General features: G+C 38.3%; 2 protein-coding genes across 3 annotated transcripts; one reads left to right on the forward strand and one right to left on the reverse strand.

Annotated features, from left to right (window-relative positions):
• Positions 1–341: 341 nt before the first annotated feature.
• On the forward strand, positions 342–9,419 carry LOC127869702 (bone morphogenetic protein 10-like). The gene is made up of 3 exons (XM_052412358.1): positions 342–831; positions 1,649–2,337; positions 7,483–9,419. Exons 1-3 carry the CDS (start codon positions 342–344, stop codon positions 7,714–7,716), a joined length of 1,413 nt encoding a protein of 470 aa, XP_052268318.1. The 3' UTR covers positions 7,717–9,419.
• Positions 9,420–13,368: 3,949 nt separating this feature from the next.
• LOC127866876 (uncharacterized) lies at positions 13,369–26,584 on the reverse strand. 2 transcript variants are annotated; one of them, XM_052407704.1, is made up of 8 exons: positions 25,600–26,584; positions 24,246–24,470; positions 22,483–22,596; positions 22,043–22,122; positions 18,881–19,071; positions 17,772–17,835; positions 14,201–14,281; positions 13,369–13,634 (listed from the first exon to the last, which is right to left on the reverse strand). In XM_052407704.1, exons 2-8 carry the CDS (start codon positions 24,329–24,331, stop codon positions 13,570–13,572), a joined length of 681 nt encoding a protein of 226 aa, XP_052263664.1. In that variant the 5' UTR covers positions 24,332–24,470; positions 25,600–26,584; the 3' UTR covers positions 13,369–13,569. The 2 variants fall into 2 exon arrangements, with proteins under 2 accessions (XP_052263664.1, XP_052263665.1); XM_052407705.1 differs by lacking the exons at positions 24,246–24,470; positions 25,600–26,584 and adding an exon at positions 22,829–23,217.
• Positions 26,585–26,879: the final 295 nt, after the last annotated feature.

Here is a 26,879-nt window from a genome sequence, read left to right on the forward strand (position 1 = left end):
TACAGCCAGGACACATCTGTTGTTTGCGGATCAAAAAGCTGCTGGCATGCTTAACAATTTTCATTCTTGAACATGATTGTGTTTGTGGTGTACTTCGGCTGTCAGTTGAATTAAATATTTTGAAACAATAATTAAACGCTCTTAATTGAAAGACAGGTCTTAAATATATAGTGGGCTTTGTGAACTTTATCGATAGAAGCCGGATATAATTACTATAGTGATTATGTGTAACAGTGTTTTTAGTGTCCTTATATGAGAATTGCGAAACGCGTTTTTCGCCGAAGGCGACATTTCATTTGTCACGTAGCACGGTCGGGCATGCGTCACGCGCGTTCTGACCAATGTGGCACGCGGACCGGATGCTGGCCTGGCTCTGCGCACACCTCGGGGATGATCCTTCGACAGCAGACGACATCGCGTACACATTGGCTATGCATCGCACTTTCGTCATCTCTGGCATAACTATATTCGTGATATGGTCAGTCATCGTTGCGCGTCCCATTATGCTTCGCCTCGATACCGGCAGCGGGGTGACGCTGGCATCCAATAGAAAGACATCGTCTGGTGTTGTAGACCACAATTTCGTTGAGATTGGTGACATTGACTTAGTTCTCGCGGAGGAAGAAGCGGACGAGGATTTCATCGCGCCGGGGGCTATGGCGGAGTATTTACGAACGCTTGATACCCACAAGCGGAAGGATTCCACGGGGTATATCAACCGGACTGTGACCCCGGAGTTTATGTTGGAGTTGTACGACAAACTGTCCAAACATCGGTATAACTTACATGACTCCAATATCGTTCGAAGTTTTAAGAACATAAATCCAAAAGGTAAGTAATTAAGCACTAAAAAGTTGTTTGTCATATTAACAATACAAGTTTTTTAATTGATTTCTTATGACAGATATTCAAGAATCACAAAACGATATTTTATAATTATGTGGGGGATAATCGGTTTACTTAGCAAAAAACGCCCTACTATATTTATTGTGCTTTCCTTATATTTTTGCACAAAGAAAAGTTGGGAAAAAATTAATTCCGGCTATGGAAGGTACGCCCTGACTTCCGGTAACCTCAAATAAATATTTATAAATGAAATAATGATTGGTTAAATTCTGAACGCTTTTTATGTCCTAAAAAATCGTTTATGATGAAACTTTATCCAATAAAATTTATATCCTTTAACCGGATATGTAATGTAAAATGGTAGCATGCAATATTAATTTCATTCATATTTGTCAATTCAGACAGTTTTTTTCAGTTTTGCTTTTGCGTCTTTCCTCAGAGATTCTCGAAGGCACACTTATACTGATACATATGTCATTAAAGATGGAAGGTAGCATATCTAAACCATTAATAAAATAGCGCGAAAAAAATGTGCCGGAATAATAGTAAGACGATAAAAAACGCAATATTTATAAATTATTTTCGTTTTTTTTTGTAATTTTAAAAGATCAATCAATCTATAAAAAGCCTAGCGACGATAGTTGCAAGATCTACATTTTCCAGTGTGACCAAATAGATCTTCTTTTATTGATGAGTTGTTAACAGCAGATTTACAGATATTTATCAATAGTTTTCAAGTTAAACTATACGCATTCAAACAAGAAGGAACACAATTTAATTTAATTATTTTTTCTTATTAAAGGTGCCGGGGTTCGATACCCGCCAGTTAGTGGCCTATGGCCCGGTGAAGCAGTACATTCCCTCACGTTCGATATATCCGCGCTGGACCGGACCGAGAACGTGAATCTCGCGGAGCTGCGTTTGTACACCGTGATATCCAAGGATCCCCGCAAGCAAATAGGCGTCAGCATTACGGTGACTATATTCGAAATTGTTGACGTATCCGACCAGTCAACTAGTCAAGTTAAATACAATAAATTGACAACAAAGTACATATATTTTGAAGAGAATTCATGGGAAAGTTTCGATGTTACAAACGCTGTAAAGCGATCGTTACAAAGTGCCTCAAAAATAGAAAAGTTTGAAATACGGATTAGTGGAATTTTTCTTGACACTTCCCGGGGTAGCATGGGTATAACATTGGATCCGCAAAATGCTAAACAGCCGATATTGGTTGTGTATTCCACGGATAGTTCAGAGTCTCACATACGGAACGCGGAGCGCCATGACTTGCTTATGCACGACATGGCAACTCGGGGTAACCTTCACGCCACGAGCCGATTGACCTCCCGGGAGGCGGTTTCCAGCCGAAAGTTTAGCCGGCAAAAGCGCAGTAATGAGATGCGTCCCATCTGTAAAAGGAGACCGATGTATATAGATTTTGAAGAGCTGCACATGCACGAGTGGGTGATAGCTCCGCGGGGATATAAAGTAAGTAAAGGAAAATTGTAAATTCAGGAAAAAGGCTTTGAAAGAAATTGTAGCTTAAAACACGCGCGTGTTACTGTCTCTTCGTGTTTTAGTAGTTGGTAGTTTTACTATGCACACTGTATTGTCGTTTTGAACGAGTATATGCATCTGTATCTGTTGTCAATCTTTGGTACTTTATTTATATTTTGACGCAAGCTCGAATCGATAATACACACGCAATGTTTACAGTCATGCATGGTTATAAAAGCATTTAAAACAATTCGATAAGAGCACTTTACCTTTTAAATATGTCCAAGGGAGGTTCAATCCTGGATGAGCTCATTTATGTAGGTTCAACTTAAATCCATAATCGCTATCTCCCTCCTTGCTTTTTTCCTACATATAAACATTCATAACTTACATACTATTTCCTAGTCTAAATCATTATTCACAGAGTTTCAACTTCCTGTTTGAGCGATACTTGCGGTCAACTTTTTAAATTCATCTGTGGTTTTAAACTTCATTGAATAGATAGGACGTTCAGTAATTATGAAATCTACACTAACTTCATTAATCTGTGAATCATTTTCAAATTCACCAACATTAAAAGAAATGTACTCCCACCATGTCCCACTATCATGGCCAAAACAAGTATGTAGGAAGATTGGCTAAACATTTTTTCTTTAACTTTTTTTAGGATTCCCCTCTTTAATAAGAGTATGCATTGACATGCAGCAATCTTCTCAAAATTTATTTATGCTTGTCTAGTTGTTGTTTGTTGTTAATATAAATTTGATCTAGGGATCAAATAAAGCACACATGATCGACAACTTAATCTTGAATACCAACACAGTTGGGATTGGCACTCAAACTTTGGATCGGTTGGATTTATGGAAACAAACACCTTTTTATACGACTTAACCATGGCATAAGGTTATCATATTATTATAGAAATCATTTACTTTGTCCTTAAGACATCGAGGACATGTTCCTGTTTTGTGTCTTATGGTGAGCATGGTCTTTTTAAGAAGGTATTGCATTTTCTTATGCACCCGATAAAATATGGTGCATAACAATAAGAAATAAAATATTTATAAAAAACATAACAGTGTATATTTGGAAATTCCCGATAATAATAACGCTATCGATTTCTCTTAAAAAGAATATATTTTCAAACGGAATGCGAAAAATATTTATCGTTTTAACATAATTAACTCTTTCCGAATAAAGTGAATAAATAGAATCATTTAATGCATCGTTACATATTTTCGTCATCATTCGAAAACATATTTATATAAAGAAGACTTAAACATTTGCATACTGTTTTGTGTTGACGTGTGTCTGTGATGATGATTTGAATGCGTTCATACTAGGGGCAGAAAGGTGCGTTTTTTCAGTTACAAAAAACGAAAAAAGTAAGATTTTGCTTACTTCGGCTTTTACTATATATTATTGTAGGAAAGTTTAATGGTAATGTACATACTATACTTAATATGTCTAATATAAAATCCTTTTTCCTTATTAACTGCGAGAAAACATGCGTCTATACCAATAAGAACAAACAAGTTAGTTGCGTGTGTTCGAGAAAACTACAATGTAGAAAGTACACCGAATGAACAATTCAGTCCAGTATTCGAATAAAGTGTGAACATTGCAAATGCGGACAAAGATATTGAACAGTCATACACATGCTAAAATATAAACAAATGTACAAGCACGAATCACATGATCGTTGAACGCCGCAAGGAAAATTATATACGTGGAACCCTATCAATGTGTTCGTACATCCACTCTAACATGCGTTTCATATGTAGTCTGTGCTCGAAAGTTCTTAATTAATGTTATAGTCAAATATTTAATAAGTATTGTTGCAACGAAACGCATTATTACTTAATATAATCATGAACTATTTACATTGTAAACACTGTATGCGTATTTGTCCACTTGGGCTTTCTTGCCTTCTGGATGTTTTGTTTAATAAAACATAAAACATAAAGCATACATACAATACATTTTATTTTTTTAAATTGTAGTTTTTCTTTCATATCCTTCATAGTATTTGAAATACTATATTCTTAGATTCAATAACATTCTAACATCTTTACCTTCGTAGTTGAAATAATACCGCGCATCCATGTAACCGATATTACCGGCCCGGCTAGCGCAGTGGTTAGTATGTGACATTTATTACCGGCCCGGCTAGCGCAGTGGTTAGTATATGACCTATATTACCGGCCCGGCTAGCGCAGTAGTTAGTATATTACCTATATTACCGGCCCGGCTAGCGCAGTGGTTAGTATATGACCTATATTACCGGCCCTTCTAGCGCAGTGGTTAGTATATTATATTACCGGCCCGGCTAGCGCAGTGGTTAGTATATGACTTATATTACCGACCCGGCTAGCGCAGTGGTTAGTATATGACATATATTACCGGCCCGGCTAGCGCAGTGGTTAGTATATGACCTATATTACCGGCCCGGCTAGCGCAGTGGTTAGTATATGACCTATATTACCGGCCCGGCTAGCGCAGTGGTTAGTATATGCGCTTCTCACCTAGACGGCCCGGGTTAAATCCCTGTTCCTGGCGTCTGTGAGTTAGGTTGGGAATCGTCATACCGGACATGTGGGGTTTCCACCGGGTACCCCCACCCTCCAACCCAAAGCACAATGCCACGTACAAATTTGAATATATTTCAATAAACACTAAATAGCTGGGAATGGCGGAACTATTTAAATATTTCTAGAGTACACAATTTGTGAGTCTAGTGAGCGAATAAGGTAGAAGTGATGGTACACATTCCGCGTCTTCACATCATGCAGCCTCAGGCGCGGAAGGACCTTGTAAAGTTCAATTTTCACACATAATAATTCGCACAGGCTACCGGTTATCACGAACGACATTTTTCGCTATCATGCAATTTTTCGTTTAAAAGCTGTCTCTTCAAAACGAATATCCCGTTTAGACGGAAAGTATTGTTCCTGATTAGACTGTGCGGACTACACAGGCTAATCTGAGACGACACTTAATGCACATGCATTACGACCTGGTTTTACAAGCGAGGCTCAAACTATCCTGTGCTCCATCATGGTCGCCTGTTACACAGTTTCGAATAGGCAATATAATATGTCTATAATACGTATCGACAGCCAATGCTCAATGGCTCAATGCGGGGAATCACGTAGTCAGATTTGAGAAAAATGGCCGCCATTTGATGGAGAAATTGAGTCTTCAAACAGGTACATCTACCTTATTACTTTCTTGTTTTTAATCGGATGACGCCTATCATAAGGCCAGCCGGGAGCGGTTTTAGCGAGTATCAACCCAGGAAATCGCGAAATATTCCATGAGTTATCTCCACACTCAGACCAACCAGAGGAAAACGGTTGATACTCGCCGAAACCGCTTCCGGCTGGCCTTATGATAGGCGTTATCCGATTAAAATTAAGTAAGTAATAAGGTAGATGCACCTGTTTGAAGACTCAATTTCTCCATTGAATCGAGGCATCGGCGGCCATTTTCTCTCAAATCTGACCACGTGATTCCCCGCATTGAGCCATGCGTATTTAGCGTTCGCATGCAATGTGATATCTAATAATATCACTTAATCAATCATTCATAATTAACTTACAAAGTAATTGATATTTATATATTTCTCGCTCTGGGAAAAAGGGGATTCATGCACGTGCGTTAAGTGTCGTCCCACATTAGCCTGTGCAGTCCGCAATACTCACGACAAATTACATACATGCATTCAACCCCGTTTTCCCAGAGCGAGGCTTATGTATAAATTGACTCTCCAGTTTCAAAATAAAAAAAATCTGCTCCCTTGAATCAAGAAGTTTCGTCCGTTGTATACACATTGAAAAATAATACTTGAAACTTCTTTTCTTTCTACTGTCAACTATTGCACGGTGTACTTCATTTGCTAAATTGTAGTGGTACGAATGAATAAACGGTGTGTTTTACTTGACTTGATGTAAATGTTTCAATGTTTCATAACTGTTGACGTATCACTAGTGTTTACATTCTCGACCACAAAGCGTTTCGCGCTCAAAGCCAGACAGCGTTTATTAGCGGCAGGGCTTATCAGAACGCTTCATTAGCGAGCTCCGGTACTACGTCTGTGCCAGACCGCGGACGTGCGGCCGCGCAGTGCCAGGGGATGATGTAACACGTCGACTGATTATACCACAATATTTGTGATGATAGCTAATCATTCATAAGAAAAATTAATGCATACTTTTCAACGCGATTATTGTTACAATTTATTTGAAAGAAAGCAATCATTGTTTAAGCATCTTTGATTGTTTAAATTTGATTACTATTACATTTTACTCTGTTTCTCGTTGTTAATTGTAAAATTCCAATACCTTATACAGCAATATATACAGTCAATCGACATGGATTTATAACTAAAAAACGAAATCCTAAAATTCAAACTTCCTTCTTACGTCAGCTTTGTACGTTGATCGTAAATGAGCCTATAGTGTGGGCTCATTTGGTCATATAACGCCCTACCACTCAGCAGAACTGACAATCCTTGTATATTTGCTGATAAAAAACAACTGAGTTTAAAATCTTGTAACGTAGTAAAATAATAACTTCTGAAACATCTGATAAAGCTATTTACTGTACTGTATAAAGTACTGTCTTGTTATTTGTGAACACTTAGATTTAAATAAACATACAAAATGGGGCAGATTTTTGCAAGGGAGTAGCTCTGTCTGTCTACGTTACGGGGCCTCCGTGATAGGGATCCAGTCCGTCCTCTGTGATAGTATATCTTCTTCGTTAACTTTGTAAACTGGTTAAATATGACAAAAAGAAGTGACTATCCCGTCCGTATAGTCTTTTATTTTTGTCATATTTAACCGGTTTACAAAGTTAAAGAAGAAGATGCAGTTCAATTAAACAGTCAACGAAATTTGAATCATAATGTTTATTATATCACAGTTTTCTTACTTCAGTTTTTAAAGTAACGGTGATGGAAAACGTGTAATTCGCAGTCTGTTCAGGTTTTTATGCTGTTTGCTGCACATAAGTATCTTAGGTTTGGGCATGAATGTTTTAAAAGCTTCAACCTTGTCAGAAAAGTATAAAATGTGTCTGTATAAAGTGCGTATCTGAGTGGTAAAAACTTGTCGACCCCGCGTCTATTTGCAGGCGTACCAGTGCGCAGGCGCCTGCTACTACCCGTTGAGCGACCACCAGTCGCCGTCCATGCACGCTATCATGCAGTCGAGGATGCACGTGCTCAATCCGCACCTCTACGTGGAGGCGTGCTGCGTGCCGACAAAACTGGCGCCCATCTCTCTCCTTTACCTGGACAAACAGGATGTCGTCGTGTTCAAGCCCGCGTACGAGGGCATGGTGGTGGAGGAGTGTGGATGCAGATAGGGGTCGGTCAAATGAGGTCGCGTGGCGAAGTGGATATGGTTCACGCCTAGCGACCGGGAGGTGAGGGTTCGTTCCTTAATTCGGGAGCGTTCTCATGATCTCCCCAAAAGACACCAAGTACTAGTTTTACCCATGAAACGAACTTGAGAGCGTCTTAAAAAGCCATTGGCTTTCGATGCAATCGATCGAAAATAAATAGGTTTAAACTTAATGAGATTCGCTCGCGCGGGGGACGCTGTGGGCATCGGGCTGATATTGGCGGACCGCATCAATAATTGGCTCCGTGTGGGCTTCAAAGACTGAAGAGAACAATTGGGCTTTATCACTTTATTGTTTAAATGGCCTTCAAAAAATGAGACAGAGCTACAACGGTTGCAAAGAGAACGCGGATACATGGCAAGTAAATCACAGGTATTGATTAGTAATGGAATTCGAGACAATATATGGAACTTTAGTGGCAATGTGCGAATAGAGACGCGAGCGGCAACTACATCCTCTAAAAGCCTTGAACGATTACAGTGTGCGAGTGGGTTGTGCAGCAGGACCGGAGCATGTTTGGTGCAGAAGCGTCGAACTGTGGGAAATCCGGGCTTAATGCATGAGAGTAAGGTATCGTCCCAAATAAGCCTGTGCAGTTGTAAAACACGGGTAGTATTGTGGGGGGGGGGGTAAATTATATTTCATGTTTTTAAAGAGGGCTTTAATGGAGCGTGCAGTGTTAAACTATCTTCGTAATTTACAGAGTGATTGCGTTGTATTCAATTTTATTATGCTGAGCATTAAGATATCCAAACACAAAATATTGATAGAGGGCATTTAGAGGAAGTGCAGGGTACAAAAACCACAACTCTCTTGTCAGTTTGTTTGGAGTTCTTACCCTTTTGTTACTTTTGTTTAGTCACTTTTTATAAACCAAAACTTTGCAACTAATGAATGGATGAAGCTTCATAAAATGATTTCTTTCAGAGAACATGCCGAGGACAAGGTGCTAGTACCCTAATAGTTCGAACGCAGCTATTGTCCTTTGTTTAAGTTTCTTGAATGGTGCATTATTCATATGTTTAGAACGTATTAAAATGAAACTCTAAATGTACAAAGACCATCACTCTTTATGTAGTGCTTGGGTTATTTCCCTTTGCCTATTTCTTGTGCAGCGCGTAAGTACACACTGTAATATTCTTCTGCGAAGCATAACTCGACACATATTGATATGACTCAAATGAAACATCATATATGGGTTTCTTGTGCACTTGAGAGGGAGAACGCATAATAGGAACCATGATTTTTTCTTTGATATTTAAGCAGCAATTTCCGTTTGTTTCATTTTCGTGATAAAAGCATAACTCTAGTAATATGAAATATTGAAATTCATATCTTTTAATGAAAATTGAACGAAATCGCAAAACAAGTAGCATAAGCTATATCTTAAACGATAATGAGTTCATGGTCTTTGATTTGTTTTCAATTTTGGAGCATTTCTCTCTAGTATTCAAGAGAATATGAAAAAAAGTGCATGTTATAAAAGGAAAAACTGAGATGCAGTGCATGGTACAAATTTCGTTACTCTTTCTTTACCCGAGTTCAAACCCCGTCCCCGGCAGTATGCGAGCTTGGCCACCATACCAGACACGTGTTATATGGAATAAGACCTATTTTTGACGACGCGGCTGATTTTATATGTTTCATATATTTTATTTGTAAAACTATGGACCATAATTAAAGAGCTTATTGTATTGTATATGTTGAAAATAATATTAAATTATTGAACTGTTTGTATACGTGTGTTTTCTGTTCAAATGAAAAGAATCAAACCATTTAAAATGCTCGTTATGCTAAGAAAAATACCACATGGAATACAAAATCTGTTTAAAATACCTCAACATAAGCGTAGTTCATGAATTCGCACTGAAGTATGAACATACATTTGCATGTAAAATTTGAAATTAAGACATGTGACCGGAACGGTCGTTTAGGTGAAATCAACATCATGAAATGGTTTCAATTTAATCAGGAACCTGAAAATGATTCCAAGGTGATACTAATCAATTAAACAAATAAATAATTAAAACATAAACAGCATCTCGTGTTTAATATCATTTAGACTCCAATCTGGTCACTTAGACACAATGCAGAGAAAATTATAAGCGGTGGGGAATAACGTAGATGCAGAGGAAACAGGGCAGTACGCAGCGTAGATGCAGAGGAAACAGGGCAGTACGCAGCGTTTATTCAGAGGAAACAGGCAGTACGCAGCGTTCATGCAGAGGAAACAGGGCAGTACGCAGCGTTCATGCAGAGGAAACAGGGCAGTACGCAGCGTTCATGCAGAGGAAACAGGGCAGTACGCAGCGTTCATGCAGAGGAAACAGGGCAGTACGCAGCGTTCATGCAGAGGAAACAGGGCAGTACGCAGCGTTCATGCAGAGGAAACAGGGCAGTACGCAGCGTTCATGCAGAGGAAACAGGGCAGAACGCAGCGTTCATGATTCCTCAACATTAGTCCCTTATGCTTAGTGCCTACAAATTGTTTTAGTTCTCTACATATTTGGTTCAGTCGATGTATATGAATGTGCTCATCTCTATCAGAATTTTCGTGGATTTATTGAAATTTTATCTGCGTCCCATGAACGCAACAGGTATTAATCTTTCACGTATCTGACGAAATCACAGCGCGATAGATACGTTTACGGCTCAATCTCGAACAGCGAATAAACTCTTGATGAAGGTCACCGTGAAATAATGGTGTACGCTCAGTGACCAGGAGGTCACGGGTTCGATCCCCACAGTCGGGGCGTTCTTTAGACCCCTATAGACAACAAGTACTGGTTCTACCCAAGAAACGGACTCGTTAGCGTTTCAATCAGCCGTAAGTATTCGATGCCATGAAAATAAATGTGTTAAAACTGATCCCTTGTTGTATCCGCTGAAAGATAATAGTATAGATGGAGATATTTTATGTTTGACCAATAAACTCAGCGGAAGTCCCCATGCAGGGGCATATTCCTTTATCGAAACCTCCAACAAAATATCTGATATTGAATGGTTTATTTTATTCTTTCTTACGAGACAACTATCTCGAAATAAAAACCAGCAAGAAAATCTTTGTCCAACCATAAAACGGAAGAATTAAATAAGTTCTAATTCACAAAAGTCATTTCATTTTTGTGTGCAAAATAATTCAAGTACCAAACTAAAGTATTTACCGATTAAAAAATACGAAACCTAAATTAGACGTTAAAAAGAACGCTTCGCATGCGAACGTCAGACATTAACAATAATGTTATATTTGTATTAACTAATTGTCTTCAACTAAAGCGTGCTTGTCCACCCTAGGTCATTCATGCTTACGGTCTAATAAGACTGAGTTGCCAGGGTGAGTTCACAAACAAGCATAGGGCGTACACTCTCAGTGTTTCCCCTAATGATAACGTAATACGGACCTGATAGCGTGCATCATACACTTTGCATATCATCATTTGGCATGACGAAAACCCGCAAAATTCATTCATAAATTCATTAAACAAATCTCAAGCATAAGATATTTTTTTAAACAGGAATGCGTAACGCGAAGTATTAAAACCACAACAAGGGCCAACATAAGAAGTGTTTACGAGTTGATTGAATTATTTTCAATAACACCTGGAAATCACCGCCTAGCAGCCATCTAGAGAAACCAACACCGCCTGATAACCGCCCGTCTTGTCTCATCGCTTGGGTTAGTGTATGCAGGTTACATACCAATAAATAAGGAAGAATTGAAAAAATGCCGTCTTCTATAAAACCTTTTTGGACCGTGCTCTGTGAAAAGGGGGTTCAATGCATGTGTGTAAAGTGTCGTCCCAGATTAGCCTGTTCAGTACACACAGGCTTACCAGGGACGACACTTTCCGCTTGTATGATTTTTTCCTTTAAAGAAAGTCTCTTCTTATCAAAAATCCAGTTAGGCGGAAAATGTCGTCCCTGATTAGCCTGTGCCGACTGCACAAGCTAATCTGGGACGACACTTTACGCACATGCATTACACCCCTTTTAACAGAGCACGGCTCATATATTTGTGTCGTCGGTAAACCACGAACATTTACACAACATAACCGGTTTGCAACTGTTATTGTTCGAAAAGAGAGGCACTGAAGTATATTTTGGCATGACATGTTTTTTGTATAAATGTCGACCGCTCATAGCCGACGTGCCTGTCATTAGAATAACCGTAACATCATCTGGTTATTTTGAATTTTCCAGAAAATATCAGCATATTTGCGATGCGAATTGCTGAAAAGGTTTCTACTTTCGATTCCCACTTCGGAGACGAGGTCTCCGATGAACTTTCCATACTGAAGTACTGTTTATTGTTTCAAACGGAAGGTTTAATACAGTGTCTATTTCAGCGATGCGTAAATAAATATGTTTTAACTGAAGACATCAATTTCGCAACAATCTGAAATAAACTGGTTTACTGGTCTCTAAACTTTTTTGCCCGCATTCAACAAATTATCCATAGAAACGGGCAGACACCAGAATATTGACAGAGATCAACGCAAATGTATATTATGTAACCTTAATGACATCGAGGATGAATTTCACTTTGTTCTTAAATGTCCTTATTATAATGATGTTAGGAATGCATTAATTCCGAACTATTATAGAATCCGGCCAATTAATATGTTCAAGTTTATTAAACTACTTAATAGCTCAAACAAAACTGTATTAAGAAAGCTAGCCATGTATTGTTTAACATGCTTTAAAATAAGAGAAAATGTCATATATATGTAGTGTTAAATACAAATACATTTTTACAAAAAAATAAGGTCAGAAATATGTAATTATACCTATATTTGTAAACCTATATGCATAACATTGTGTGACCACTGTGTATTAAACCCATCCATGTACCATTCTCACGAAATATGTTCACGAACTATGTTTATTTCGTGTTTATTTAGATTATTTATTCTTTAAAATGATGTGTGTTTTTGTGTGTACTTCAACGCATGCTGTTATTTATATGTATGTTAATGACGATGAGCTTCACATGCTTAAGTCAAAAAATAAACTATTCTGTTCTGTTCTGTTCTGTAATATACGATATCGTTCTCGCGATATTTTCGATATCACGGTACGGAATAATCGGGCATAGAAACGTGTGCTCCACCTCAGAAGAATTACGAGTTTATAATTAGTGAATAAAATATGGCGCATAAATACCGGTGATAACACGTATATCAGACGAGTAATCTTAATTCGAATATCAGTATCTACCTGAAAATAGTAATAAATTGTAACTGATCATGGCATGAGTAACAACGGAATGAAACCGTACGTTTCTGTGACGTTATTCGTCTCGCAATCGTGTGCCGTAAAATATTGCGCACAATAAAACTTCATTAAACATTTTGAATGCGTAAAAGAAACCACAATCGTGATGATATATGATAACCAGTAACGGTTGAAAAAGAAAAGAAAGAACACGAAATAACAATAACGCAATTTGGTTACGAAGGTGGTTTTGGCTGGATACTACGTTGTACGATAATTTGTAACGCATGAACCAGAAAGAAAACTCGTCGTCAATAATACGTAAATATAACACAGTGTCCTCTTCACTATGGTCAATATAATATCTGTATGTGTAATAAATCTTATTAAATAAACGTGTTCATGTTTCGATGATTTATTTAAATATTTACAATAATAATTATGTACATATTCAGAAAACAAGAGCATGACATTTAATAATAATGAACAACTGCCATGAAGTAGACACCACTACCGACTGCAACTGGAAGTCAATAATTTTGCACGAGAGTATGCGCACAGGACTGCACCGAGGAGCGACCGGAAATGGAAGGGCGTGGCTCAAGTCTGTGGCTGGCCGCGTGAAAAACTGTCCAGGAACCGCTGTATCTTCCCTCCACCGGGTTCTGTTTGAAGCAGACGAATGTCATTACTTTAAAATAAGACGGTCTATGTATATGACATATCAGGAAATAAGTATTTTGTATAAGAGCGTTATTGCTTACGTTTTAAAACACCTCACAGAGAATCGTGTCCTACAAAGCTTTCACACCCTCACTTATCCGTCCGTTAAACTTCTTATATAACAACTTATCAGCAAAAAAGAAATTCTTTAAAAAATTAGTACATGTGTCGATTAACAATTTAAATAAGCGTTGTTATGGTACCACATTCGAAATCTAATGACCGATCCATTCTCTCTTCAATGCAAACGGAAATGGACCAGGTTGCTCAAAACTTCTATGGCCTTTTCAGTAAACAACATGTACTCTTTAAACATACGTTAAATTCATTTTACGACCACATTGCTTGTTAGACATTAAAATATCATTTTCGCATACCTGTTTGTTTACAATAAACAAAACTTCGAATGCTTAAACATTTACAAAAATAACTAAATATAAAAGTAAACGGCCGTTTAGCCAGTAAGGAGAAATCGGCGCCCGATTTTCATGATCTCGACGTGCCCTACCGCTAAGTGCGTGTTCAGGTGTGGGGCGCTCCGTACTTCCGGTAACGTGTCTTTCCGACGTATGGTTGATGGAAGCCATTACTGAAACACGTAGAGATTTTCACGAACCATCTTAAAATCAACTTAAAACAAGGGACAAAATTGTCGCAAAACTAGGTTTTCAATAAAAAAAGTCTGATAAAGAAAGACAACTACAACTCAAAATGTGCATTGCTACTGATTGTTCATCACAGTTACCCCCCTTGTTTCAAAATCAATCTATTTTTAATCGTGGCGACCTTGAAGATATCTACGTAATTCTTTCGCGCGACACACCGTTCAATGATGGTGAACACATGTGCCAAATGATTTTAAAATCTGACAATGAATGACATAATTATTGCCCGGACAAGCTCATTTATGGCCATGTTTGACCTTTTAACTCAAAGTGTGACATTGACCTTGGAGATATCGACGTAATTCTTTCGCGCGACACACGCGTCCAATGATGGTGAACAAATGTGCCAAATGATTTTATAATCTGACAATGAACGACATAGTTATGGCCCGGACAAGCTTGTTCCGCCCGCCCGCCCGCCAGCCAGCCCACCCGCATTCGCCAATCTAATAACCAGTTGTTTCCTTCGGAAAACCTGGCTAATTATGTATACATTTTATCAAGAGAAATAACTCTTACATTACTGACAATTATGCACACATTCTTTTGCTCATTACATTTGAGCCTCGCTTTAAGAAAACGGTTCTTTAAGATATGTGTACAGTGTTCTCCAGATTAGCCTGTGCAGTCCGCATAGGCTTATAAGGGACGACACTATCCGCTTTTAAGGAATTTTTCATGTAAAGGAAGTCAAATATAGACAAAGATTAAGTCAAGGCGAAAGGGTTGTCCTTGATTAGCCAGTGCGGACTGCTTAGGCTTATCCAAGACGACACTTAACGAACATGCATGAAGTCCGGTTTTCACAGAGAGTGGCTCATTTTTTGTCAGAAGCCGAAGCAGAATGCACCAGGATAGGGCTGCTAAATGTGTGTGCATGTAAGTGACTGAGGAATGTAGGCCTGTACATTGGCATCCTTGTACATGCATACTATTCTGTAAAAAGAGTAGCAATTACATGTCGAGTAAATTCGACAAAAGAAGCTAGAGAAACTGAAATGAACATGCTTAGGAGTTGTGCACAAATACGTACATGTAAATTTAAACACATGGCAATAACTCAAAAGAATTATTGCAATCATAAAACTTAGACCATATAAGCTGTACAACTTGCAATTTATGATATGCAAATGTTGGACGAAAATCGCAATAACAATGGAATTTTGCCCAGAAACTTTTACATGCAATTAAAAAAAATAAGAATAAACCTTAAAAATAACGCAATCGCCAGACCTTGATAACTTGTACTGTAGCGCTGGCAGATAATTATCTGCCAAATCGCACAGAAAATAAGGAGTTACGAACAAGAAATTATATGCAAGTTTAAAAAAAATAGAAATAATTCCTTAAAAATCGATGTCAAAACCTGGAAATGGGTATAATTGTACTGTAGAAGTATGACAATAGTCGTTGGCAAAATATTGGAATAGTGATATTGGCGGATGCGTGCACGGACGATCAGAGGGAATGACGCCTGCCGTTTAAATATACCTACGCCTTTCGGTGGGGTATAATAATTGTGCAATCCTAAGATAGTTTTGCACGTAAGATACCTGCACAAAAGTAGACAGCACAATAGCTCTATCAAAACTGGAGTGTTTACATTGTTAGTAACATTGAATTTTAACATTATTCCTATTGGCCCCAAAGCAAGGTCAAGGTCTGCGTAAAAGCTTATATTACACACTCAATTTCAGAAGAATGCCTAGATAAACACCCAGGTTATTGAGCAGTAAAAGTGTTATTTTTCTAGTAACGGTAACCTTGACCGTGACCCAGTTGACAATAATGGAATCCCAAGCAACAGACACGTTCAATTTCAGGACAAAATATCGAACTAAACTAAAGGTATTTAGAAGTCACGTTTTTTTACATTTTTGTTAATAGTGGCATTTACCTAACCCCGACTTGCTCCAAATAAACATTAAACAAGGGCTGTTTGTAAAACATGCATGTCCCCCCATATGGGCTCTCCGTTGTAGTGACAGCCATTGTGTGAATATGTTTTTTGTCAATGTGACCTTGACCTTTGACCTAGTGACCTGAAAATTAATAGGGGTCATCTGCGAGTCATGATCAATGTATCTATGAATTTCCATGATCCTAGGCATAAGCGCTCTTGAGTTATCATCCGGAAACCATTTTACTATTTCAGATCACCGTGACCTTGACCTTTGATATAGTGACCTGAAAATCAATAGGGGTCAACTGCGAGTCATGATCAATCTACCTATCAAGTTTCATGATCCTAGGCATAAGCGTTCTTGAGTTATCATCCGGAAACCATTTTACTATTTCGGTTCACCGTGACCTTGACCTTTGACCTAGTGACCTTAAAATTAATAGGGGTCATCTGCGAGTCATGATCAATGTATCTATGAATTTCCATGATCCTAGGCATAAGCGCTCTTGAGTTATCATCCGGAAACCATTTTACTATTTCGGGTCACCGTGACCTTGACCTAGTGACCTGAAAATCAATAGGGGTCATTTGCCAGCCATTATCAATCTACCTACGAAGTTTCATGATCCTAGGCATAAGCGTTCTTGAGTTATCATCCGGAAACCATTTTACTATTTCGGGTCACCGTGACCTTGACCTTTGACCTAGTGACCTGAAAATCAATAGGGGTCATCTGCGAGTCATGATCAATGTACCTATGAATTTCCATGATCCTAGGCATAAGCGTTCTTGAGTTATCATCCGGAAACCATTTTACTATTTCGGGTCACCGTGACCTTGACCTTTGACCTAGTGACCTCAAAATCAATAGGGGTCATTTGCGAGTCATGATCAATGTACCTATGAAGTTTCATGATCCTAGGCCCAAGCGTTCTTGAGTTATTATCCGGAAACCACCTGGTGGACAGACCGACATGTGCAAAGCAATATACCCCCTCTTCTTCGAAGGGGGGCATAAAAAGTCGCTTGTAAGCTAACTATACACAACATTTAAGTGTAATATTTCCATCCAAATTAAATTTATTGCGCCATATTTTAGGTGATTATGACCTTGACTGTGAACCTACTGTAAATGCTAGAATTGCATGCAGATTTGCTGCCGTAATAGCTCTAAGTTACATACACAAAATAGTCCGAAAAATTTGAGACATCGTGACACGCGTATATACGTGATAAGTTCGACCGGAATGTAGACTGTAAGCACATATTGAAAATATATGAGCCTTGTTCTGGGAAAACTGGGCAAAATTCATGTGCGTTAAGTTTCATCGCAGGATAGCCTGAGCAGTCCCCATAGGCTTATCAGGGGCAACAATTGCCGCTTTAATGGAATTTTTCGTCTTATCGAAATCATGACAAGGCCGGAAGTGTTTTCGCAGATGAGCCTAAACGCACACGCATTAAGCTCAGTTTTCCCAGAACGCGGCTTTTATAAGGCTATGCGGTGTTACCTGAGAGAGCTGACATGAGGATTTGTCCGTCGTCCTGTACCGTCTCCTGTATGACTTTGGCAATCTGAAACCGGAACCAGCAGAACGGTGAGGTAAACAAGATGGTGAGAGTGGGCTCGTGTCGCTCAACCGATTTCTATTAATCGCTATGGCTCGCAAAGAAACAAGAACATTAAAACGCGCTAACGTGTTCACAGACGATTCACATATAAAACAGAGCTTAAAAGCATGTATAACTCTTCATTCAAAGAAACAAGTTTATATGGTCCATTTATATTATGACCTAACTACACGGCGAACAATATGTTTCTAAATATTATTTCAGATCATTATTCATTGCTAACATATGTAGTTTATGACGAAAATCTACGTATAAATCTTATTTCTTACAAGGCGAAAATATAAAGTGTGAAAGTCCACGGCAAACAAACTGATCGCGTGGGAGTTATGTAAAAATGTATTAATGAAGGCGTTTCAGACACAGCCTTTAAATGAACACTTATCGGGGGGGGGGGGGACCTTTAACCCATTTATGCCTAGCGTCTAGAAAAAAGGACATGGCAAATAGCGTAGACAAGATGGCATAAAAATGTGCTAAAAACCTTACTGTGCGTAATAATAATTAAATCGGTTAAGTTTTCGGTATTTAGGGCAGCATGGATTTAGATGTAGATATATTAAATCATTTGGACCGTGCTTTGTGAAAAGGGGGTTTAGTGTCGTTAGTTAGTGCGTTAAGTGTCGTCCCAGTGTTAAGTGCAGTCCGCACAGGCTAATCAGGGACGACACTTTACGCACATGCAGTAAACCCATTGTTCACAGAGAAAGGCCCATTTAAGGAAATACGCCGAGCAGACTTGAGTCGCCTGAAGTGATATTGATGACGAAAAACACACTGTTATTACCAGACGATATCGTGATTTAATTCGATGACAATAACTTTGTACATTTATAGAGTCACATGTAATATCAAAGGGGATATTAAGTGCGAAACCAGGACAAAATATATTCCAACGAAATATTGTGAATGTATGTATCATAAAATAATAATTAAAATTGACTCGTGTCTTATTTAATACAAAAAAATGTTCCTTTGTAAAAAAATATACCTGCGCCTCCAAATGTCGCCTGTAAACCTTGATGTACATGGAGGTCAGGAATTGGCACAACCTGGCGGCGCCGCCGTGGAAGCGTACCCGGATGTGACCCACCGTGCACGTGACGTGGTGCGCGGGAAGCACGTGTGAGCGGTGGTGATGCTGGTGGTGGCGAACGCGGCCGGACGGAAGTGAATGGGACTCTGCGGATATATGAGCCGTGTTCTGGGAAAACTGGTTTTAATGTATGTTTGTTTCGTACTATAACAAGATGGCCTGAAAGGCCCAAAGTCGCTCACCTGAGATAAAAAGAAAGGACCTGTTCTTTGCAGCCCAATATATCAAAGGAACAAATGTTCTAACCAAGTATCATGAAGAATGAACAACAAATGGCCCCTTGGCGGCCATGTTTTTTTAATAGACCTGGACCATTTTTTAACTCTTCCAAGATATGTCCAAATTTCATGAAGATTGGGAAAAAAATGTGTCTTCTAGACTGTTCACATGTTGTCACAATATACATAGAAAGAAAAATGCCTTACTCCCTGGCGGCCATGTTTTTTCACTGATCACGACCATTTTCAAACTCGTCCGAGACATCCATATAACTAATGTTTTGACAAATTTCATGATGATTAGGCAAAACATGTTACTTCTAGTGTTCAAAAGCCTTTTTACTATATAAATATAAGGAAAAATACCCCCCCCCCGGCGACCATGTTTTTTTACCGATCCAAACCGTTATCGAACTCAACTGTCCTATCCAGGTGTGGTAGTGCGGTCTCCTTCGCTTACGCAAATGAACCGGTCACAGGACGGTTACAAGTTATGTAACTTTGTAAGCACATATGTAATGCGGAAGTATTTATTTGACAAACTCTTATGTCCGGTCAGGATGAACATACTGACTGGTTGTAATTCAATTAACTAAAGGCGTTCAGTCAGGGACGCCTAAAAACACTTAAAGAATTTATTAATAAGTGAAAACCAAACCAGCTTTAACAAAAATAACACATTTTTATTCCAAGAACTCTGAAAATGAAGAACAATGACAGAAAATTAATAACAGGTACGCGCTAAGTCTAAAGAATCTAAGTATCGTTACAAAAAATGAACAACATACAGCAAATACCTTAATGAATGTAAAAAGAAGTTCAAAATCTGTATTAAAAAACTGATATAAATATAAGTTACTGTTAGTCTAGAAAGTGCTTCAACAATCTAGTTAACAAAATAGGTCTAATTTAATCTAAAGAACATTATTTATGGAGATTAGGAAACTTCAGTGAATCAAATGTAAAAATAAGAAAAAATTACTACAGTTATTGAAATAGAATATAGTCTTTCTAATTTATAGAATGCCAAATAAAAATAATATAAATAATAAGAATAATTTAGAAAATAATGTCAAAATGTCTTGATGCTGGTGTTAAAAATAATTTAGAGTTTAATTATTTCAAAATTCCAACCTTTTTCAAGAGCTGTTAACTTTTCAAGAAAGCATCAAGAGGTGTTTAAATCAGCCACAACAGCTTATTTTATACAGTTCAGAAGTGATCAATGGCAGAGTACCGGTAGTCAATTTTCTCTCAGAACAGTGCATTTATCAATGATCAATATCTTCTCAAATTCCAGAGCAGAACTAAAAATAGATTACTGAACCAGGATAAACAAGGGAGATAAATACTGCATAAATACTGCAAAATCATGTTCATGTTGTCTTTCTTTCAGTTATCTCTTAGTTGAAAGGCTTTTCATAAGTGTTAATGACTAAAACAGTTATGTTTACTATGAAAATTCTGTGTTATGAAAAATTACATAATACAGTTAATGTCACATAATATTGACATAATAAAACCAAACTTTACTACACAGGAAACCAATGTTCTGACCAAATTTCATGAAGATTGAGCAAACTAGAAAGTTAACAAGATTTTACTATAGCCATATAAAGCCATATAAGGAAAAATACCCCGCCCCTTGGCAGCCATGTTTTTCAAGCCAAGGTTACCATTTTTGAACTCATCCAAGATATAATTGGGATAAATCATCTGAGCAAGTTTCATGAAGATCAGAAAATAAATGTGGCCTCTAGAGTGTTAACAAGGTTTTACCATAGCCATATAAGGAAAAATGCCCCGCCCCCTGCCGGCCATGTTTTTCAACCAACCGACATCATTTTCGAACTCGTCCAAGATATCATTGGGATGAATCTTCTGACCAAGTTTTATGAGGATCGGACAATAAATGTGGCCTCTAGAGTGTTAACAAGATTTTGCTATAGCCATATAAAGCCATATAAGGAAAAATGCCCCGCCCCTTGGCAGCCATGTTTTTCAAGCAAACGTAACCATTTTCGAACTCATCCAAGATATCATTGAAACCAATCTTCTGACCAAATTTCATGAAGATTTGACAATAAATGTGGCCTCTAAAGAGTAAACAAGGCAAATGTTGACGTCGCACAACGCACGACGGACAAAAGGCGATCACAAAAGCTCACCATGAGCACGCTGTGCTCAGGTGAGCTAAAATACAGCCATGAAAACTAGTGTAGGAACAGAATTATATTTGAAAAGGGTGATACGTAAAAATCATACGACGTCTTAACGTGCTGTTTTGGCGATACTTATCGATGTGTTTAATAGCATTCTATGATAATGACGATAAGTATCCTTCAAATGGCGTATGATCGTTTCGGCTCGACATTGTACAATTACTGTCACAACAACGCCGTCGTATACAGAACATGTTTATTGGCGTTCTCGGTACAATACCGTTAAAAGCAAGCTATGGCAAACCTTCACAAACAAAAGAGTGCGAGCCTTGCTCTGGGAAAACATGTTTCAATGCATGCGCGTCATGATTCGTCAAAGACTAGCCTGCGCAGTCATGATTCGTCAAAGACTAGCCTGCGCAGTCATGAATCGTCAAAGACTAGCCTGCGCAGTCCACAAAGGCTAACCAGGGACGGCACTTTTCGCTTTTATTGTATTTTTGTTTGAAAGAAATGTCTTCTCAGCATAATTAATTTTAGGCTGAAAGTAAAGTTCCTGATTAGCCTGCACAGGCTAGTCTGGCACGAGACTTCAAATGCAATAAGGACCGTTTCCAAAGCGCGGCTCAGGTTTTTTTAATAAAGATTGATGTGCGCAGAAATGTCCGAAAGCGTACCTGACAGCTGGGTTTCCTTGATGCTGAGACATATGGCACTGAGGTCAAACAGGAACTCGCCGCACTTGTGGTACCCGAGTCTATAAAAGAAGTAATCGTCGTCATCATCGCCATTCTCAAGATCCGTAAAACAACAACAGCATCAACCGCAACAACAACACAATTAAAGTTCCATCACTCATCATCTGTATCAAAATCCACAGAAGCAACAACAGTAGAAGCATGTTTATTATCAGAATCAAGGTCATCATCAGATACATTAACATCAACGTGACCTTCGACGTAAAATTTAAAAAAAAATCCGAGATCATTTTTTATAGAAACAAACGATAACCCGAAACGAAAATATAAAATGTAAATATAGTGCCCAAAATTATATTCAACAACACTTTTAGTCAACAAAATTAGCATCATGTGCTAATACAAGAGATTGACCGTACACGCCGGGCCTGTGCAGCTCGTACTTCCCCTCGAGACGCAGCGCCCCATTGTTTGCCATGAACAGTCCGTCTACCGTGCTCACCCGAGGCCAGTGCACGTGAACTATCCGCATCCTGGAACCGCAATTCAACACAATAATATCAACAGAAAAAGAACAATAGTTATGTTATATCATTAAATGCACATCATTTCCCCAAATAAATTTATAATGAGCCTTGCTACGTGCAATTCGCACAGGCTAATCAGGGACGACAATGTCCGATTTTATGAAATATTTGGTTTAAAGCAAGTCTCTTCCAAGCGAAAATCCAGTTAAGGCGGAAAGTGTAGACCCTTATTTTTTACCTTGAGCGGACTAGACAGGCTAATCTAGGACGACACGTTTCGCATAATGTATTCTGCTTGAAAAACATAATATGTTGGATCTGTATGCCCCATCTCAGCTGTGTAGGTCAGTGCCTTTATTTCAGTTTAAAATTCCGTGGCTTAAAAATAAAATTAAACTGAGCGCGAGATATAAAAAAAGAAATAGCGGGGGACGTCGGTGTAGTCGGGAATGTTTTAATTGTGTCATAACGTTGAGGATTTACTAACAAAGAGCAAAGCGAGAATATATTGCGTAGACAAGTTAAACGTTTAAAATAAATCAGATCAATAATAGCAGAATGCGACGTTTTCGGGTATGGTTAATGGACGTTATCAGACGTATAATTCAATACCACCATTATAGGGGCCTTTTCACGTTTTGGAAAATTTGACAAAATAAAAAAAAAATGTTTTAGATTCGCAAATTTACGTTGTATGTAGAACATTTACCATGCTCTAAAATATCCATTATGTGCATCTTTTGACAATTTAAAAACCTGAAAATTATACAGCGTTGCAACGTGAAACGATTGAATAATTTTGAGAGTTCTGTTATTGCCGTTATATTTTGTGATACTACGAGGATTGCTTATATAAAGTATAAAATACATCACTTATGGTTTGTGCACGGCTATACGAGTGGCCCAAGCGGTAGACTTTTACTCCAGGGGTCAGTGGTTCCAGCCCCGTAGAGGGTTACTTTGTTTTCTTTCTTTGATTTTATTCTTGTTTTTTTTTTTTACTGGAGCTTTTTAGATCCAATGTTTACATTGCTTAATATAGAGCATTTAATGACAAACTTCAATACATGCCAAATTTGTGAAAAGGCCCATTTTATATTGATTGACCGCTTATAATATAGTTGAAGGACTAGGTTTGAAATGTTGAACAAAAGATATGATGTCTAAGAATTAATGAGAAAGCAGAATGATTCTCCATGAATGGAGCTTTTGAAAAAGGAAAATGTACTTTATCTAATTGCCTTAGATTAAACAACACAATAAAAACAATGATCATTTAATCAAGATACTTTTTTAAATAAAGCTATACACTCATCACATACGTATGGAATCATTGACTTACCAGTCTAGATTAAAAAGCTAGACTGGAGAGGGGAATTTCAAACTTGATTGATAAAATTATAAGCCATAAGAGCCTCGGTCTGTAAAAATTGTACTTTATGCATGTGCAGTCCGCACAGGCTAATTAGGAACGACACTTTCTGCTTGTGTGAAATTGTTCATTTAAATGGATTCTCGTTTAAATGAAAATCCAGTCTAGGAGGAAAGTGTCACCTGTATGGACAGCACAGGCTAATCCGGGACGAAACTACGCACATGCATTAAGTCCAGTTTTCCCATAACGTGGCTTATGTGGAACCGGAAGCCATACTTACTCAGTGAAGCGGTACGCAACTTTGCCCACGTTGCCGACCTGGTCCGGCACCACGTGCTCCAGTAGACGTTCCTGGAGGCTCTCCATCTCACGTGCTTCCGGCCACGCGAGATAACGTCAAGGGTCACGAGGAGGTTGCGGCGCGGTGTTCACTTGTTTGCTTTACTAATGTATCCCTGACATTTTCCTTTTGCATATGGGTGTTTTAAATATTTTCAGTAAACACCTGTAGTAAAATACAACAAAAGTAATGACAGTGTCAATACAAGTATAGTGTTCATGCAGGAGTATAATTGTCCTTGCCTTTATTGTAGTTGTCTATTACAAACACGCCATTATGCAGATAATTATTATACATATGAGACTACCATAGAGCAATGTTTTAATTAAGGAAGTCTGGAGTGCCCATACATGCCCAGTGCGTTTTGTCCAGTGAAGAGGTGGACACATTAATGGTCCCTTTGTAATTAACAAAAGTTATCCCCCGATTGAGATCTATCGCACGTGAACCACGCGTCAGCTTTCCGTCGGGTTGAACTAGTTTTAGGCCAAGGTTTAAAAACAAAATCGTGGTCAATGGATTTACATATACAGAAAATGGTTTGGCACCTTTTTCGCCCCTATCTGAATTATCCCGCGGTAGCGACCTAGTGCACACAAACCACCCGTCGGCTTCCTATCATTGTTTTCACCTTGTTAAACTTTAAGCAAAGGCGCGTTCAGTTGAAATTTCAACGTTTATCTTTGTCTTAGCTTTCGTCAAGTCAGTGGTTTTTATGTCCATTATATCTTAATATGAATACATTCTACCTTCTGCAGTCGCATACAACATCCTTTTTGTACCGAAAAGAAACGCCTGGTAAAGTAGGTACAGATTGCCTGGCAACTTTATTATTAAACATTCTTAATTAATCAATGCTCACATAAATAACGAGCAACCAATTATGTTTATGATGCAATATTGAACGTGAGTTTGATGGTAAAGTAAGTTACAATTTGTCAGTTCACATAGACTTATCCGGGACGAACATTTCCGTTTATATATATATTTTTTCATTAACATGAAGTCTTTTTTTATAAAGATAAAATCCAGTTTACGTTTAAAGTGTAATCCCAGATAAGCCTGTGCGGACTGCACAGTCTAATATCGGACACTACGCACATGCACTAAACACCGTTTCCTCAGATCGAGACTCGTTTTAAATAATAATTATACACGCAATGCACATCGTATACGGCAATCGGGCTGAAATTCACAGACTATATATATATATATATATATATATATATATGTGTGTTATATTTGCGGTACAATGGAATTTGAAACGCTATGAACATGTATGTGCATTACTCACCTATTCGCCCCTGAAAATAAACAACCAATAACAACACGTTAACAGGCGAACCAAACAACAGCTGTTTTAAAGCGGAGCAACCGTTACGACACTGGAATCAAGAACGTATATCCAGTCTTGTGTAGTTTATAACAATGAATAAAATCTTCACAATTGTTTCACTGGTTCTAATATTACACGTACACAGAAGAACTGAAACTGTCCGCATAGTTTTTAACTCGATCAATAACTGTGTTTACGATAATTTGTATATTTCTCGCGAGATGATACTGGTATTGATTCAATGGGTCCCCTAACATCCATCTGTCCCAGATTCAGATTTTCCGATAGTGTTGATGCGATCGTCTATATGGCGCGCGAGGATTCTGTTTCAGGTCTGGTGTTTTATGTCGGTTCAACGCATATATTTTATAAAAGCAATTATTTTATTCAATTAAAAATTACATGGTAATTTTTAAGGTTCGATTTTTCAATAGCTGCTGAAAATTGAACCAGTTTAATTGTTTCCGTCTGTTCAACGCAAATATTTTTTTATCAAAATTGTTTTATTCAGTTTACATGGTTAAGTTTTAAGTTGGTTTTCCTCCGTCGTTGCTGATGTTTAGTTCTATTGTTTTGGACGTTTTGTGTTCCAATAAAATATTTAAAACGCAAACCATAACCCTGATTCGAATTCGACCTAGAATCTAGACATTTTCAAAATAAGTTGGCGGTTTGCCTGTTTACTAACTTTTTATGGAAAACGATTCAAGAGGTGGCCATCGTGTAATTAAAACGGCTGGAAACGCAGTCCGCACAGGCTAATCAGGGGCGGGAATTTTCGCCTACACAGATTTTCCTTTAGAAGAGACTTTATTAAAGGACCAACGCACGAAGCAAATACACATGCATTAAGCCCAGTTTTCCCAGAACGCGTCACAGCTTATTAGTTTATTATGCCCCCCCTTCGAAGAAGAGTGGGTATATTGCTTTGCACATGTCGGTCTGTCGGTCCGTCCACCAGGTGGTTTCCGGATGATAACTCAAGAACGCTTGGGCCTAGGATCATGAAACTTCAGAGGTACATTGATCATGACTCGCAGATGACCCCTATTGATTTTCAGGTCACTAGGTCAAGGTGACCCGAAATAGTAAAATGGTTTCCGGATGATAACTCAAGAACGCTTAGGCCTAGGATCATGAAACTTGATAGGTAGATTGATCATGACTCGCAGATGACCCCTATTGATTTTCAGGTCACTAGGTCAAGGTCAGTGACCCGAAATAGAAAAATGGTTTCC

The sequence above is a fragment of the Dreissena polymorpha genome, chromosome 2 (assembly GCF_020536995.1).
Source record: "Dreissena polymorpha isolate Duluth1 chromosome 2, UMN_Dpol_1.0, whole genome shotgun sequence".
In the NCBI taxonomy this organism is placed as follows: domain Eukaryota; kingdom Metazoa; phylum Mollusca; class Bivalvia; order Myida; family Dreissenidae; genus Dreissena; species Dreissena polymorpha.